Source organism: Podarcis muralis, chromosome 2 (assembly GCF_964188315.1).
Source record: "Podarcis muralis chromosome 2, rPodMur119.hap1.1, whole genome shotgun sequence".
Lineage (NCBI taxonomy): Eukaryota > Metazoa > Chordata > Lepidosauria > Squamata > Lacertidae > Podarcis > Podarcis muralis.
Window position 1 is genome coordinate 73,010,931 of NC_135656.1, and position 14,868 is coordinate 73,025,798.

General features: G+C 41.8%; 1 protein-coding gene across 4 annotated transcripts in view; it reads left to right on the plus strand.

Annotated features, from left to right (window-relative positions):
- The window catches only part of TEX264 (testis expressed 264, ER-phagy receptor), a 158,939-nt gene that overhangs the window by 45,957 nt on the left and 98,114 nt on the right, over positions 1–14,868 (plus strand). For all 4 annotated transcript variants that reach the window (XM_077924774.1, XM_077924777.1, XM_077924776.1 and 1 more), the window contains one exon: positions 5,053–5,274. In XM_077924774.1, coding sequence (XP_077780900.1) covers positions 5,053–5,274 — 222 coding nt within the window. The remainder of the gene's footprint in view (positions 1–5,052; positions 5,275–14,868) is intronic.

Below are 14,868 nucleotides of genomic sequence, written 5' to 3' on the forward strand. Positions count from 1 at the left end.
AAAGCTGCAGAAACTTTGCATATGCTTATTTATATAGATAACTCTAAGAAAATGAAGATGGTGGGTGGCTTTATTATTATTATTTACTCGCCCTTCACCTTAAGGTCCCAGGGTGGTTTACAACATTAAAACACGGTATTATTTTAATGCAACTTACAATCACATAAACAAGGTGGATCCTAAAAATATGTATTCATGGGGTCTGAACTGGCAGTGATGGACCAGGAACCAGACCTTGAGGTCATAGCAGACAGCTAGATAGAAGATGTTGACATGTAGCAGCCCTGAGAAAGGTAGATGCCATGCTAGGGATCATTAGGAAAGGAATTGAAGTGGCCATATCATAACACTGTTATACAAATCTATGGTGCAACCACATTTGGAATATTGTGCACAGTTTTGGTCACCTCACCTCAAAAAAGTTATTGTAGAGTTGTAAAAAGTTCAGAAAAGGGGATCAAGGGAATGGAGCAACTCCCCAGTGAAGAAAGGTTGCAGTGTTTGGCACTCTTTGGTTTAGAGAAAAGGTGAATAAGAGGTGACATGAGAGAAGCTCATGAAATTGTTCATGGCATGGAGAAAGTGGATAGTGCAAAGTTCTTTCATAACAATAGAACTTGTGAAGCTGAATGTTGGAAGATTCGGGTCAGCGAAAAGCAACTGCTTCTTCAAGCAGTGCATAGTTAAACTACAGAACACACTCTCACAGGAGGCAGTGATGGCCACCAACTTGAATAGCTTTAAAAGAGGATTAGACAAATTCATGGAGAAGAGAGCTATCGATGGCTACTAGCCATGGTGGTTATGCTCTGGCTCCACAGTCAGAGGCAGTATGCTTCTGAATACCAGTTGCTGGAAACCACCAGAAAGGACAGTGCTCTTGGACTCTAATCCCGCTTGTGGATTTCTCAGAGGCAACCATTCAGCCACTGAGAACAGGATGCTAGACTGGATGGGCTATTGGCCTGGTTCTGCAGGCTCTTCTTGTGTTCAGTGTACCCATATGTCCTGTAAAGGGGGGGGGGTAGAAGGTTTTAAAAGGAAGGGAAAGGGCAAATGACCAGCAGCTTGACCTCAAAGACCTGAGTGTGTGGGAGAGAAAGTTAAAAAAGGCAAAATGTGATATATTATCTTCTCCCTCTTGCAGGCCTCTGGTATGTAATTATTAGTTGTGCTATTCATCTACGTTTTCCCCAGAGTAGACCTATGCACATTAATAGAGCTAACTTAGTTATGGTCATTAATTTTAATGGGTCTGCTCTGAGAAAGGCTTAGTCTAATGCCATCCAAAGCCTCCCCACGTATTTTAACTGTACCTTTGCATTATCAGTCTTTTTAACTCCATACTTATTATTGATGTGGGAAAAGGGGGACCTGATTTGACTCACACGTTTCCATATTTAGTAAGGAGAATTGGTCTCTGGCAAACAGCATCTTCTTCCTCTGCCTGGCCTTTTGCTTGGCTTTAGTGCCTTTAGGAAAGCATCAAAAACATCTAAAACATGCTTTCAAGACCATGGTGATCTATACCTGTCATTGAATGAGTAAAATGAAAAGGAAAACTCATTCACAGCACGCAGCAGAAATGGCAGCGCTGGCCTGGATGACGGCCCTGAGAATGTCAGGGGTTTGTTTTTAATATTCAGCTGGCAGATTCCTTAAAAGTCTGTCTGCATATATTTTTTAAAATGTCACAGCATGGTCCTTGGCTAGCAGGTAGAGCAGTAAGACCTTTGGATTGGCAGTGGCAGCAGCTGCTGCTGCTCACTTGTTGCTTCACTCATAATAGACAGATAATTGGCAGTGGCTTTAATTGGTCTCTTTCCTACAATTGGCATTGTTGAGTAACAAATAGATCAGCCACTACCGAAGTCAATGAAGCCTTCCACCAGATAATGTCTATGTTCTGCATAGTTGTTGCTGTGAGGCACTTATTCTCTCTGTTGCTCAAATGAGAAAGATTTTTCAGATTTCAGAATCTGACTCTTAAGTTTGGTCTGATTTGTTTATCAAGACAGACTAGAGTCTACTGCCAGCCTTTTAGATTCATAGACATTCATTTAACTTCTATAGACTTTTGTCTTCCATCACTCCAAAAATAAGGTTTACACAGAAATCCTTACAATGCATATAATCCATATGCAGTGGCTACTTGTGAGAATCTACTAATCCAAAATTGTAACCTTGGGGACAAATAGCATCCATTCTACAGTAAAATTACCTATGAGCAAATGAAACATGGAAACACATGATTTTCATGACTATATTCTAAATGTGTGGTGACAATGCTCAAACCTTTTTGACATAATCCCTTCTAACCGGGAAACCTTTTTCCTAATCCTAACCCCAGGTGTACCTGGCTGTTTATGTTGTGTATTTGAAGAAAGGCACCCGGCACATGCTTATATGTGCTTTCTTATTCATTGCCACTCTGAGGTTCCAAGGGAAATACAAGGCTGAAATTAAGTTTGGAGTCATCTTTACCACATTCCTAAAGTTGATCTTTCCATCTTTATTCTGAGAATCATTTTTAAATGCAGGACTAATGAGAGCTGGACAAACTTTTTCGACTTAGTGGCTGTGGGCTGTGTGACTGTACCTCCTATGATGTTGGTGAAAAGCTATTTTTGTGTAGCAGAGGGCAACAGTAATATGGCACAATTAACCCATCTATATTGATAAATACTAGTCGTATAGTTACTGGTTGAATTTTTATTGGTTAATAGACAGTATTCAAGAACCAAACAGCAGTAAAAACAACTAATTTGCTTTTGCTTGCCTTTCACTTACAGCAAGCGTGAAGCATGTATATGGTGAAAATGCAATATGTGAAGCAGCCCTCAGACTCAATTCGATATTTCTGTTGAAGTGTTTCTCATTATGTTTTATTCTATATTGTGGTTTTTAGAAGTTCTGTATTTTGATCTTTTGTAAGTTTCTTTGATGGTAAAAAGCATTGAACAAATGTAATAAGAATAACTTTTGCTTTCTTAAAGCAGTGGTTTCCAAAATGCCAACTTTCAGAGTGACCTTTAACATTGATTTGTCTTGCCAATAAATCTCTTGGCATCTGCTAAGGCAGGGTTTCCCAAACTTGGGTGTCCAGCTGTTTTTGGACTACAGTTCCCATCATCCCCGACAATTTGTCCTGCTAGCTAGGGATGATGAGAGTTATAGTCCCAAAACAGCTGGAGACCCAAGTTTGGGAAACCTTGTCACCATCTCAGTTCACATAGGTTACCAACTATACCTCAATAGGTATAGTTGGCCTTTGCCAAATTCCTGCATAAACTGAGGGCCAAACCACACAATGTTAAATGCATAGAGTAGCATACAACAAAGTTGTTCCATTTTAGCAAGGACTTCCAACTGCACAGAGGAACTTCTCCTCCCTCTCCTCCCCCTATACACCCCCCAAATTTGTTCTGGACGGTTCACAATTTTTACAGTGCTTCCCCTCTCTACCCATCTTACAGTGAACAGACCACACTGTTCATAAGTTTAAATGCTTTACTTACCGTACAAACTCCAAAGGTCAGAGTCATTCTATGCACAGTTATTCTATGCAGCAGCAATGTGGGATACAAAATATAGTGAAATAGCTCTAAGCACATGGTCTGAGTTTGTAGCGAGCAAGCTCAGGCACATCCTATCTCACTGAGTTCACATAGTGAAAGAAAATGAACAAAGATGCTTTACTTTCTTTGTGGCAAATTGGTATTTTGGGACCCCGCTAATTGATTTATTGGTCCTCAATTAGCTATTTATGGCAGCCCGGTCCGGCGCGCTTCCCTCAGCTGCGCCACTCAGCTCCGTCGTCCGGTAGCTCTCAGTCACACCTTAGCAGAGATAAACACAGCGGTGAAAAACTGTCACGTCCTTTCCAAACACACACAGAGTCCAGGTTTGTCCATTTCAGTTCTTTATTCCGACATTCCCCAGGGATCCCCTGGGCTCACCTCAGCCATGAGGAAAAACTGCGACTTTCCCCCTCAAAGACCAGAGAGGAAGAGACAGAAACTCCTCCCAGCTTCTAAAAGCTGACGTCAGAATGTTGAGGCATCATGGGAACTTCTTAACCAGTTAAGTTCCAAACTCCACACCCCCTCTTGCTGAAACCATCCTGACAAGACCCTTTTTGAGTTCAACACCTTGCCCTTTGCCTTGTGCCACTTCCCGGCATCTTTCCCAGGCACCCGTTGAACCCCTCTGGAGACGAGGGCCCATGTCCTAACTGAGTCTAGGAATATAAGTCTGTGGTCTTAACCCCTTCATGTGGGACGCGGGTGGCGCTGTGGGTTAAACCACAGAGCCTAGGGCTTGCCGATCAGAAGGTCGGTGGTTAAAATCCCCACGACGGGGTGAGCTCCCGTTTCTTGGTCCCTGCTCCTGCCAACTTAGCAGTTCGAAAGCACATCAAAGTGCAAGTAGATAAATAAGTACCGCTCCGGTGGGAAGGTAAACGGCGTTTCCGTGCGCTGCCCTGGTTTGCCAGAAGCGGCTTAGTCATGCTGGCCACATGACCCAGAAGCTGTACGCCGGCTCCCTCGGCCAGTAAAGCGAGATGAGCACTGCAACCCCAGAGTCGGCCACAACTGGACCTAATGGTCAGGGGTCCCTTTGCCTTTACCTTTAACCCCTTCATGAATTAACTAGCCCTAAGCTTGCTAGTTATATTTGACTGCAATTTCCCCACAACCCCCTTTTCAGGCAAATATGACAATTGGATGCACAATTTAATAAACCACCCAGAGTCCCATCTTGACTTAAAGGTTCTCAAAACTGTGTTGTTTGGCTCTGGGTCAATTTGTAAAGGACTCTTCTTTGGCTGCACATAAATGTCAGTAATGGTAGGCAAGTTATCATGCTGGGAAATGTTTGCTTCTGAGAAACCCTAGGGCTCTCCAGAACATTGCTTGGGAACCACTGCCTTAAGCTGCCAGTAGGATCACTGAATGATAAGACTGGTATTATTCCATTATTTTAAACACAGTATCACGAGCCCTTTGAAGCCCTTTGTTGTCTAATGCCAGCCCTTATTTCTCTTTAAAGGTGGATCCAGAGAAATGCCGCTATCTTGTGGGTAGCATCTTGAGTGAAGGAGAAGAGAAGCCATCTGAGGAAGTGGTGCGCATGTTTCTGAAGTATGGTTTCAAGATCATCAACTTCCCAGCCCCTAGCCATGTTGTCATGGCAACTTTTCCCTACACGACTCCACTGTCCATCCATCTGGCAGTGAACCGTGTCCACACAGCCCTTGACGTATACATCAAGGTGAGTGATCCTATGTAACAAGTCTTCTGTTTTAAGCCTGCTAGGTAAAACCCTCTCCTACTTTTGCCTTATGAAGGTGATACACATTATCTTATATTATGTATTTCCAATTAATCATGCAGCCTGAATCCTTTTGCTCTCACTGGCTGTTAAGTATTATTTACCTGTGATACCGTCTTTCCTTTAGACTTTGCAAAGTCAACAGTTATCTTTCGGGATCAGTGGAGTGTATGAAGTAGTGGTGGGGAATCTTTGACCATTGGGCCTAATAAGGTCTGACAGGCCTCCCCATTTTGTCCACGAGAAACCATACCCACCTGCCGTAAACTTGACGTCATGTATGATGTCAGAAATAGGTCCAGTAAGGTCAAGGCTGAGCCAATAAGTGATCTGCATGGCTTCTCTTCTCTTCTCTTCTCTTCTCTTCTCTTCTCTTCTCTTCTCTTCTCTTCTCACAATCACTGATGATCAGCAGATGGGCAGTGCTTTCAGAGGGCTGTACATGGCACTTTGCAGCCCTGACTGTTATCTGATATTAAGGACTTCAAAGTGTTGTACAGGCACTCTGTAAGCATTAACAATCAACTGATCTTTTGTACTTGCAGGAAGCTCTGCACAATGGTTTGAAGACTCAACAATTGGAAACTTTAAAGTGCCATGTCATGGATCACCTGATATTATTCTGACATCAGGTGATTGACAAGTAGGCATCCCTACCCACCTATCAACTTTGACCCAGAGGATGTTGGGGAGCTAGGGATCCAGCCACAGACCAGATCCATTTCCCCATCCCTGGTATAAAGTTCTGCACAAGGTTTTGAAATATTCACTGTTATGATGGAAACATGTGGGGACTTTTTGCTTGTAATCTTCTTCATGTGTACCAGTGGAAGACACTTTCTTACCATCCCAAAAGGACTGGGATGATTTTTTTGCTAAATATGTTTGAAACTAAAAGTTTGTTGGCCTCATAGATATTTCCTCAGAGAATGCCAATTTTGTGTGTATGTATGAATGAATGAATGAGTGAGTGGGTGGGTGGATGCTTCTAGATCAGTGCTTCTCAAATTCATTTCTTTCAGAATAAACATTTGCTCATGCCACACCAAATTTTTAATTCATAATAGATATATTGGAAAATAAAAAACAACTCCTAGCAGTGCTTAATCTATAACATAGACCATAACTACCGTATAATATTATCTTGGGACATCCAGAAAGTATGCTATGCTGTGCTGTGCTATGCTATGCTATACCGAAATGTTTATTTGATTGTTCTTGAATCTTTCTGCCACACTTGCCATCCACTCCATCCACTCCCCTTTGAGAACCACTGTTCTAGATGGAGGGCCTCTAGTGCTGTAAACTACAAGCAGGATTGCATTAGCCATCCACACTTCAGGGGTCTGTCCTTTTGGGGGGCCTGTATGCATGGAACTATGGGCAAGACAAAGCTTTGTGAGAATTGTTGTTTCCTCTCCTTTCCCCTCATTCGTCACTTTCTCTTCTGACATTTTGAAGCAGATGCTTCTCAGTGCCATTTTAGCCCCTTATTTTGTATTTGTACCTGTGTACATGTATGCAGTTACTGAAGCAGTACAATTGAAAAAATTTAAAAAGTTGTATATTTTTTTTTTAAAAAAAGACAATGCCTGCAGCTCAGGGCAAGAGGGTTGCAGCTTATCTTCTGCATTAACATGATTATGGATTGGGCTGTAGGTCCCATGGATTTCACCTGGAAATGCCCTTTTCCAGTGTAGTTAATTTCACAATGGAACCTAATCAGATATCCTGATCCAGTCAGTGTTGCAATATGAAAAGAAAATTTATAGCCTTGATTTTTCCTTGTTAGTTGTGTCAGTCTACTGTAGTATAACTGCATTAAAAACAAATTGTGCCCGACTGCAGTCCAGGGTTAATGGATTGCAGCCTTATAGGGTTTTAGCCAGAGACACCTGCACATCTGTACTAGGAAGTAAGCACTGATGTTTTCAAAGTAATCTACTAATTAAATAACTATTTGAACTGTGTGGGTTGAGGGAACCTCATTACAGGAAGCAATTAATTAAGGCAGAGAGCTGGTAGATCAGGAGAAAAAGGACTTATGGTGCAGGATGTGAAACAGCTCTGAAACCAGAAATTCATGGCAAGCAGCTGAGGAGGAGAGGCTGTCCCAACATGTCATCTACCTCCCCCGGGAACATTTCTTCTCACTCTGCCTCCATCACACATTTTACCATCCATACCTGCAAAGAGATTGAACTGCTATTCTGTTCTTCCCCTCCTTAGCAGATCTTCTGTGGGTTTTTTATTTTATTTTTAAAAAAGGTAGAGGAAGGTAAGAAAACATGGGAGGATTGCAACTGGCTTATGAAGTTGTCTGGACTCTCCATAAAATTGCACAAAGGAGACATGGCAATTTCACAGCAACAGTCTTGGCTAGAAGAAGAGAGAGAGAGAGAGAAACACAGGAATGTGATTTTGAAGGGAATGCATTTAGGTTCCCATGTACGTTTTGTACATCACAAATGTTTCCATTCATATATCTTCTCCTATATAATAGAGCACAACTGATTCCCATCTCCTGTCAAACGAATTCCCTATCACAAACTTTTAACTCTAAAAAACACATCCCTAAAATCTTATCTGACTCTTGCTAAAACATTTGCTGCTGTTTCCTAGCACCCTGTGTGAGAGTTTTCCTTCATCAGAATTGACAGCTTTACGTGCTTTTTTGCTTGCCCTATTGCGAGCCAGCAAAGAACACTCTTTGGAAAGACTGCCATTCAGTTATCTTGTTTATTTCCCATCTCTGATAAGGAAGCTAGCTGAATGGACATACTGTAACCTGCAAGAGTGTTATTTAGTTCAGAAGGGAGAGACTGTTTAAAGACCAAAGGACAGTGCAATTCAATTCAGTTTTCATGTAGGTCATCCCCATTCTCTGGAATTTTATCTCTTCCCCAACCCTGCCCTATGTTGCTTAGAATGCAGGCGATCTTGAGGGGAAGACAAAGGAACAGTCAAACTTGGAAACCTCCATGGATTGCAATATATGATGATGTTAGGAGAAAGAGAGCTTATGTTTTTCAATGGGGGGAAATATTACTGATCATGAATTTCAGAATTCCTGTGTTCATTGTAAGCTAGGGCATTTCCACATGTTCAGCATGATGGTGATGTCAATTGGTACTTGCCTCCCTTTCTCCCTAATTTATACCAATTTGTATAAACCATTATTAACTGATAATCTTAGAATGTTAAGTCATCATTGTTGATTTAAAAAGCAGATTGCATTTTGTTCTTACTGGATTATTTTTGTTTATTTTAAATAAAAAGATAACATTTAAAACACCCACCTTTCTTAATTGGCCTGACTTGAACCCCTAGCTACACTTCCAAAATGTTTTCTCAAGGCTCTATCTGCACCTACCTCTTTAAAAGCAACACTTTTGTGTGCTGAATTGGGCATTTTAAAGAATTCATAGACAGCAATGCTTGTGTGCTAATACAGTGGTACGTCGGGTTAAGAACTTAATTCGTTCTGGAGGTCCGTTCTTAACCTGAAACCATTCTTAACCTGAGGTACCACTTTAGCTAATGGGGCCTCCTGCTGCCGCCACCCCGCCACCCTGCGATTTCTGTTCTCATCCTGAAGCAAAGTTTTTAACCTGAGGTACTATTTCTGGGTTAGCGGAGTCTGTAACCTGAAGCGTCTGTAACCTGAGGTACCACTGTACTTCCTTCTTTATAATGTGGCTGGGGATATTAGACTGCCTTCAAAGAGGACCTGCAACGGCACCAGGAAGCATCAGTGCTTTGTGCTTCCTGTTGTATCATCTTCCCCACTCCAACTTATCATTGTTTGCAATGAAATCTCATGCATCTCCTATAGCAGGTTGTTTCCCACAAATATTCCTGTAAGGAAATTGATGGATAAACTGTTGGAAATGACATAGCCTTCATTATGGGATTCCCCCTGTTGCTCTTGCCAGGTAGCTATGACACTCACATAGTTGTATTAAAAAATCCCTGCTAAACTATTGTTTCTTTCATGTTACTAAACATGTCTGGATTAAATTTGTGCCAAAATCTGGTTCTTAAAACAGAAAACATGTAGTGTCTTTAAAAAAGAAATCTCTATATAAATAAAAAAGTGGCGATTAGACATCCTGTTTTTGTGCCTACAGTCCAAGTCCCAGGAGCAATGTTGCTCCTAACTTTTGTATCCCAGTTTCTAACACTGATTATGAGATATTTACTGATGGGAAATGAAGTGGTGTGACCATCATAAAACTTTTGCACCTACAATTATTATTCAAAGTGGGATCATGCATTATAGCCCTGATATCATCATGGACACAGATAATCATTGAATGTGAAGTAAAAAATGACATCTGGAGGGGCCCTCAGTGCCTATCATGCATGCATATTTTGAGTAATATACATGCAACACCCCCAGATTTAATGTTTCTGCAATAACATCCCCCCTACCCATGGTAAATCAGGATTAAAGGGTAGAAAAAATGTGGAATGGCATTTTCATGGGGATGGTATTGCCTAAATTTGTGTCTATGGGCAGCGCCATTTCCATAATAAATGGCTGTGTGCAAATGCCCATTGTTCAGCATTTGCACACTAGTTTCCCTTGTCCCTAACTATGGGTAAATGCACAAGCCTTGTTGTAGCTTGTGCTGATAATATGGGCAGTAGAAAGTGAGTAAGGAAAGCAGTGCTATTAAGTGTGCACTTTATGTGCAAGTCTACGTTTTTAATAGCAACATCAGATTTACCAAATTTACACTTGCTTTAGGGTGCAGAGATGACATTTGGATGCTCCAGGAAAGGTCCTGGAGAGTGCATCTGTAACATAAGCAGTGAAATCATTAAAGCTAAAAAAGGAGCTACAGATAGTGCTGGGAACACCTGGTAGCTTTTTAATGAGAGCTGCCTTTCTGGTTTAAAAAATAAATACGTCCAAAATCCTTGGTGCTTATATTTTTCAAACTGAATGAAGAACAGAGATTTATCCTATGTTGAAACTTTTCTTTTTCAACCTAGTGAGATAGAAATCTTGGGCAAATGTGCATCAAATTTATGATTGCTTTGTGTGTGTGCCTCTCTTGGGAACTTGAAACTGGATATTTTTATTGCAGATTTCAGTCATGAAGTTTCTGTGAATGAGGTTATTGAGGTAATGTAACTTGGTTATGGGGCATATTAGAGGGTTAGTCAGTTATAGGTTTGGGGGTCTTTCAGTTGACCCTATTTATAAGTAAATCTCAAAGCAGACAGAAAAGATTTTCCATTTTTACAAATATGGAGTTTAAATTCAGAAATTTGAAATAATACGACGTGAGGAAGAAAGAGTTAGGTGTGTGCTTGTGGATCTGAGAGTTGTGATTCTAACCAAAACCAGAGGCAAATGAGCAGAACCCAGATTAATTACTAAGGGACTGCTATCAGAACTACCTGTTCTTTTTAGAGGCATGTTCTTCCTTACCTTTTATTGATTTCCTGAATGTAAGACTAGAGCTGGAAAAATACAAAGTCTCTAGCTGCTGAGGCTCCTAGAACCATAATCCTAAAAAAGTAAATTCTCTACAGATTCAGTTGTTTGAATGGCCTGAAGTTTGGACCTGGTTTGGTGAGCTATCCAATCAGTGTGTGCTTCAACCACTTTTCAACCATATTATAATAATAATAATAATAATAATAATAATAATAATAATAATAATAATAATATTTATTACTTATACCCAACCCATCTGGCTGGGTTTCCCCAGCCACTCTGGGTGGCTTCCAACAAGAGAGTAAAAAATACATTAAAACATCAGTCATTAAAAACTTCCCTAAACAGGGCTGCCTTCAGATGTAAAGGTATAGGGGTGTGCAACATGGCCTCCTGTCATTGCCAGAGAGCTTGAAGGAGCTGGGTTGGACAGACCTGGTATTAAATAGTGGGAGCTTAGTCATCTGTTGTAGACTAGTCAACAGATCAGAACCTTCTGTCTTCTGCACTTCTGTCTTCGGTTTCTCAACTCCAGTGTAGCCAGCCTTTCTGGCAAGAGTCTGTCCTTGAGTCAAGTATAAAGTATGAGAAAGTGCATATGCAACCCTGCCACGTGCCTTGGTCTAGATTTTTACTTTTGTCTTACTGAACTGAGGAGTGGTCAGGCATGCTGGCCTGACAAGCCCATAGGTTCTTTCCAGGGGTGTGCTACATGTTTCCAGTACCTGTGACACTTGTCTAGGCACTACTGTATATTACAGTAACTCTCCAAAATTAGACTGTGGCTTTTCAGAGTTGCTTTGATATGCTGCCTTTCTGCTGTGACATTTGAGGTAGTTTACAATTCAGTACTAAACTAAGAGAAAATAATAATAAAAAGAGCTGTTTAGAATCTCTTCAAGAGATGATAGCAAGAGCGCCTTGATCTGGGCTACTTTTGTTTTCTTTTTGGGACCTGTTTTCAGCCCAGGTAAGACCTTCTTTTACAGTTATCCAGACCTCTTTGCCTACTTGCTTGCTTCCCTTTTCATTTTTCTTGAGTCTAGGACTCTCACAAGGCCAGTGCACCCAGAATTGCTCCATTGCTAGATTTTTTAATTCCAATATCCTGGCAAAAGCAATATAGAGTCTTGTGCCACCGTAAAGGCTAACTTGCTTACTATAGCATAAGGCTTCATGAACTGAGGCCCACACCAACAGTGTGCCTATCTCCTGGCCCTGATTTGCCTGCAGATACAGCTGTGGAGCCCTGGAAATGATGCATTATCAGTACCATGCACCTTGTGCCATTTTGTGTAAGAACATCTAGGATGTTGTAGGAGGGCAATTTTTGCAGTCACCAGAGCCATATACCACAAATAAGCAAAAACTGTTCAAACTTCCGTAGGTGGGTCTCACCTCTGTTGCTTGGAGGAAGAGGGTGAAAGCCATTTTAGCAGAACTGTCTAAACCTACAGCATGGGTTTCCTTGCAAAGCCAATTCTGCCAATGTATCACGCTCCTCTCCTAAAACTCCCTCTTCTTCCCATCTCTTTGAACTGCTTTTCACAATGGCAGGTTTGACATGAATAGCACCTGGAGACCAGGCTTGTCTCTTGGCTGCCCCTTTCACTCAAGTTTGCACCTGAGCCCTCAGAAGTGTCAGGTTCTTGTTTCCCTCCCACAATATGGAGCACTGGGAACTCTGCATTTTGCTACTGTTCACATACCAGAGTAGACATTTGCCAACTTCACAGCCGGGGTTGTGGGAGGGGGAGGGGATGGATTTCCTGAGGCATTGCTCCCAAATCAGGGGTGTTCTCACATCCCCTCCTGGCTCCTGTGGCAAACAGCATCTGCTCCCCTGGCACCTGTTGGAGAGACAGGGAAAGAAAACAAGAGAGAAACTTTCACAGAAACAGGTGACCTGTGCACATTTTCTGATGGGAATATGTGTTGCCATGGAGACAGCTTCTCCAAATAGCTCCCCTCCACCTCCCCCAAGCAACTGAGGCGCAAGCAAGACATTTTTGCAGTGTCTGGTTTGAAAAGATTCTCTTAATGAGAGTCGTAGGTCAGGCGAGCTGAGCGAAGGAGACCCCCTTTCTGCTGCTTTGTCCCTGCGGGATGCACCGAGCAGGCAAACGGGCTTATGAAGAAGAAGTCTCTTCAAAGGGTCTCCGTGTTGTAAATGAAATGAAGGCTCTGGTTCCCCCCATCTTTTTTTTTTTTTGAGAGAGAGAGAGAGAGAGAGAGAGAGAGAGAGAGAGAAAGAAAGAAAGAAAGAAAGAAAGAAAGAGAGAAGGATTTGGTTCAAATGGATCACCTCTCTTCCTAGGCAAGCAACTTAACAGCCTATTTAAAAATGGAAAGAGATGGAGAAACAAGACAAAAGAGTAAGAGAGAGCTTAAGGTGGAATGGTGGAGAATGGAGATGATGACTGAGGGCAGCACAATATGAGCAGCAAGATGGCAAGGGGATGGGAAGTGTCTTTTTTAAACAGAACAACAAACCAGCAAAAGGGCTTAGTAAGAGAGAATGGAGGATAAAACAAGTTGTGAAACCTAAGCCAGTAGAGGGGCTGAAGTGGATAAAGAGCATACAAATTGCAAGCTTGGAAATTCCGGGGAAGGACTTTCAACGGTGTTCAGACTGTCAGACATTTCTAGGCTTAAACCAAGAGGCCTTTGGATTGGATATAGACTTCTTCCTTCTTAGTGGCTGCTGGTCAGATGAGGGAATGCATAGACAGTTCTTATAGATAATTTCAGTTGTGGCATTCATTTGCCAATCTATAATTCTCTTGGCCTGGAAAATCAGATGAAAGCAGATGACCAGTCTGGTGCCATCAGCTGATAAAAGGTTTCTGGAGCTGCTGCTTTCCTTTGCTCTGGGCAGTTTGTCAAAGTGGGGGGGGGGGGTCACCCAGCTCTTCCATCAGCACTACCAGACTGAGGGCTTATACACACTTACCTTTTGCCCCGTTTGGACACAGAGCTTTAAAGCAGGGTGTGTGTGTGTGTGTGTGTGTGTGTGTGTGTGTGTGTGTGTAGAACCTCAGTTAGCTATGTATTTTTATTGATTGGGGGGCAGCTGTCCCCCCCCCACCAGCTACGCCCAGGGATGGGGATTATTTGGGTTGATTGTGTGGCACCATTGAGGAAGAATCACTGCCCTATTTCAGTCCTCTTGTGCTGGTCACTGTAACTTCAGTCACCCCAAGATGCTACCAGTTTTCTGTAAAACTGTTAGTCTGGCCCAGGTATGACTTGAGGATTTCTTTTCTAGCACTGATCAACTCTTTGAGCCCAGAGATGAACAGGGTAAATAATGTCCTATGGACCCCATTGGATATTTCAGTGCCTTTTGATATTACTGATCATGAGGTGTTGATGACCTGCTTGCAGGACCTGGTGATAGTTTGCCTTTTGGCATCTCATATCTAACAAATTACTTCTTCCCCTGTGTCACTTTAAAATCTCGAAGGATGACTGACAGCAACTCCATGACACTCACTTTCTATCCTTGGAGATTCATTAAAGCCCAACTTGAACATCTTCCAAACAAATTATAAAGCAATTCTATTTTTGTTAGCTTTTAGCAACTGCATTTATTATCAGATTGGGACGGGAGGCAGGGGGAATTGGGGTTATAATAAGGTCTGTTTTTTGTGATATTTGATAGTTTACAGTTTATGTTTTTTAGACTCTGTTTTTATTTTTTTGATCATAAGCATGTTAAAACCTGCCCTAAGCCATTCATAAAGGGTAAGATATAAAATGTGTTTATTTGATTTTTATAAGAGGAAACTGGCTTACAGAGAGGTACATAGGACAAGACTCTCTTTGGCCATTCTGCAGCCAAGCAGGAATGGAACTTATGAATTACTGATGTCCAGTTTCCTTTGGTAATTTTAGCATTACTTATTTATGAGCCTGAAACCCAACAAATGACAGGAAATGTGTGGAAAAATTCTGTACTGCACTCTTTCATCTGGCTTCCCTCTCCCACCTTTTGCAACATCTATTTTGAGCCTCTCATTCTGAGCTACCTGCTCTAATTGGCTTGCCTTTTTGGATATCTTGCAGATAGCTTCTTGGTC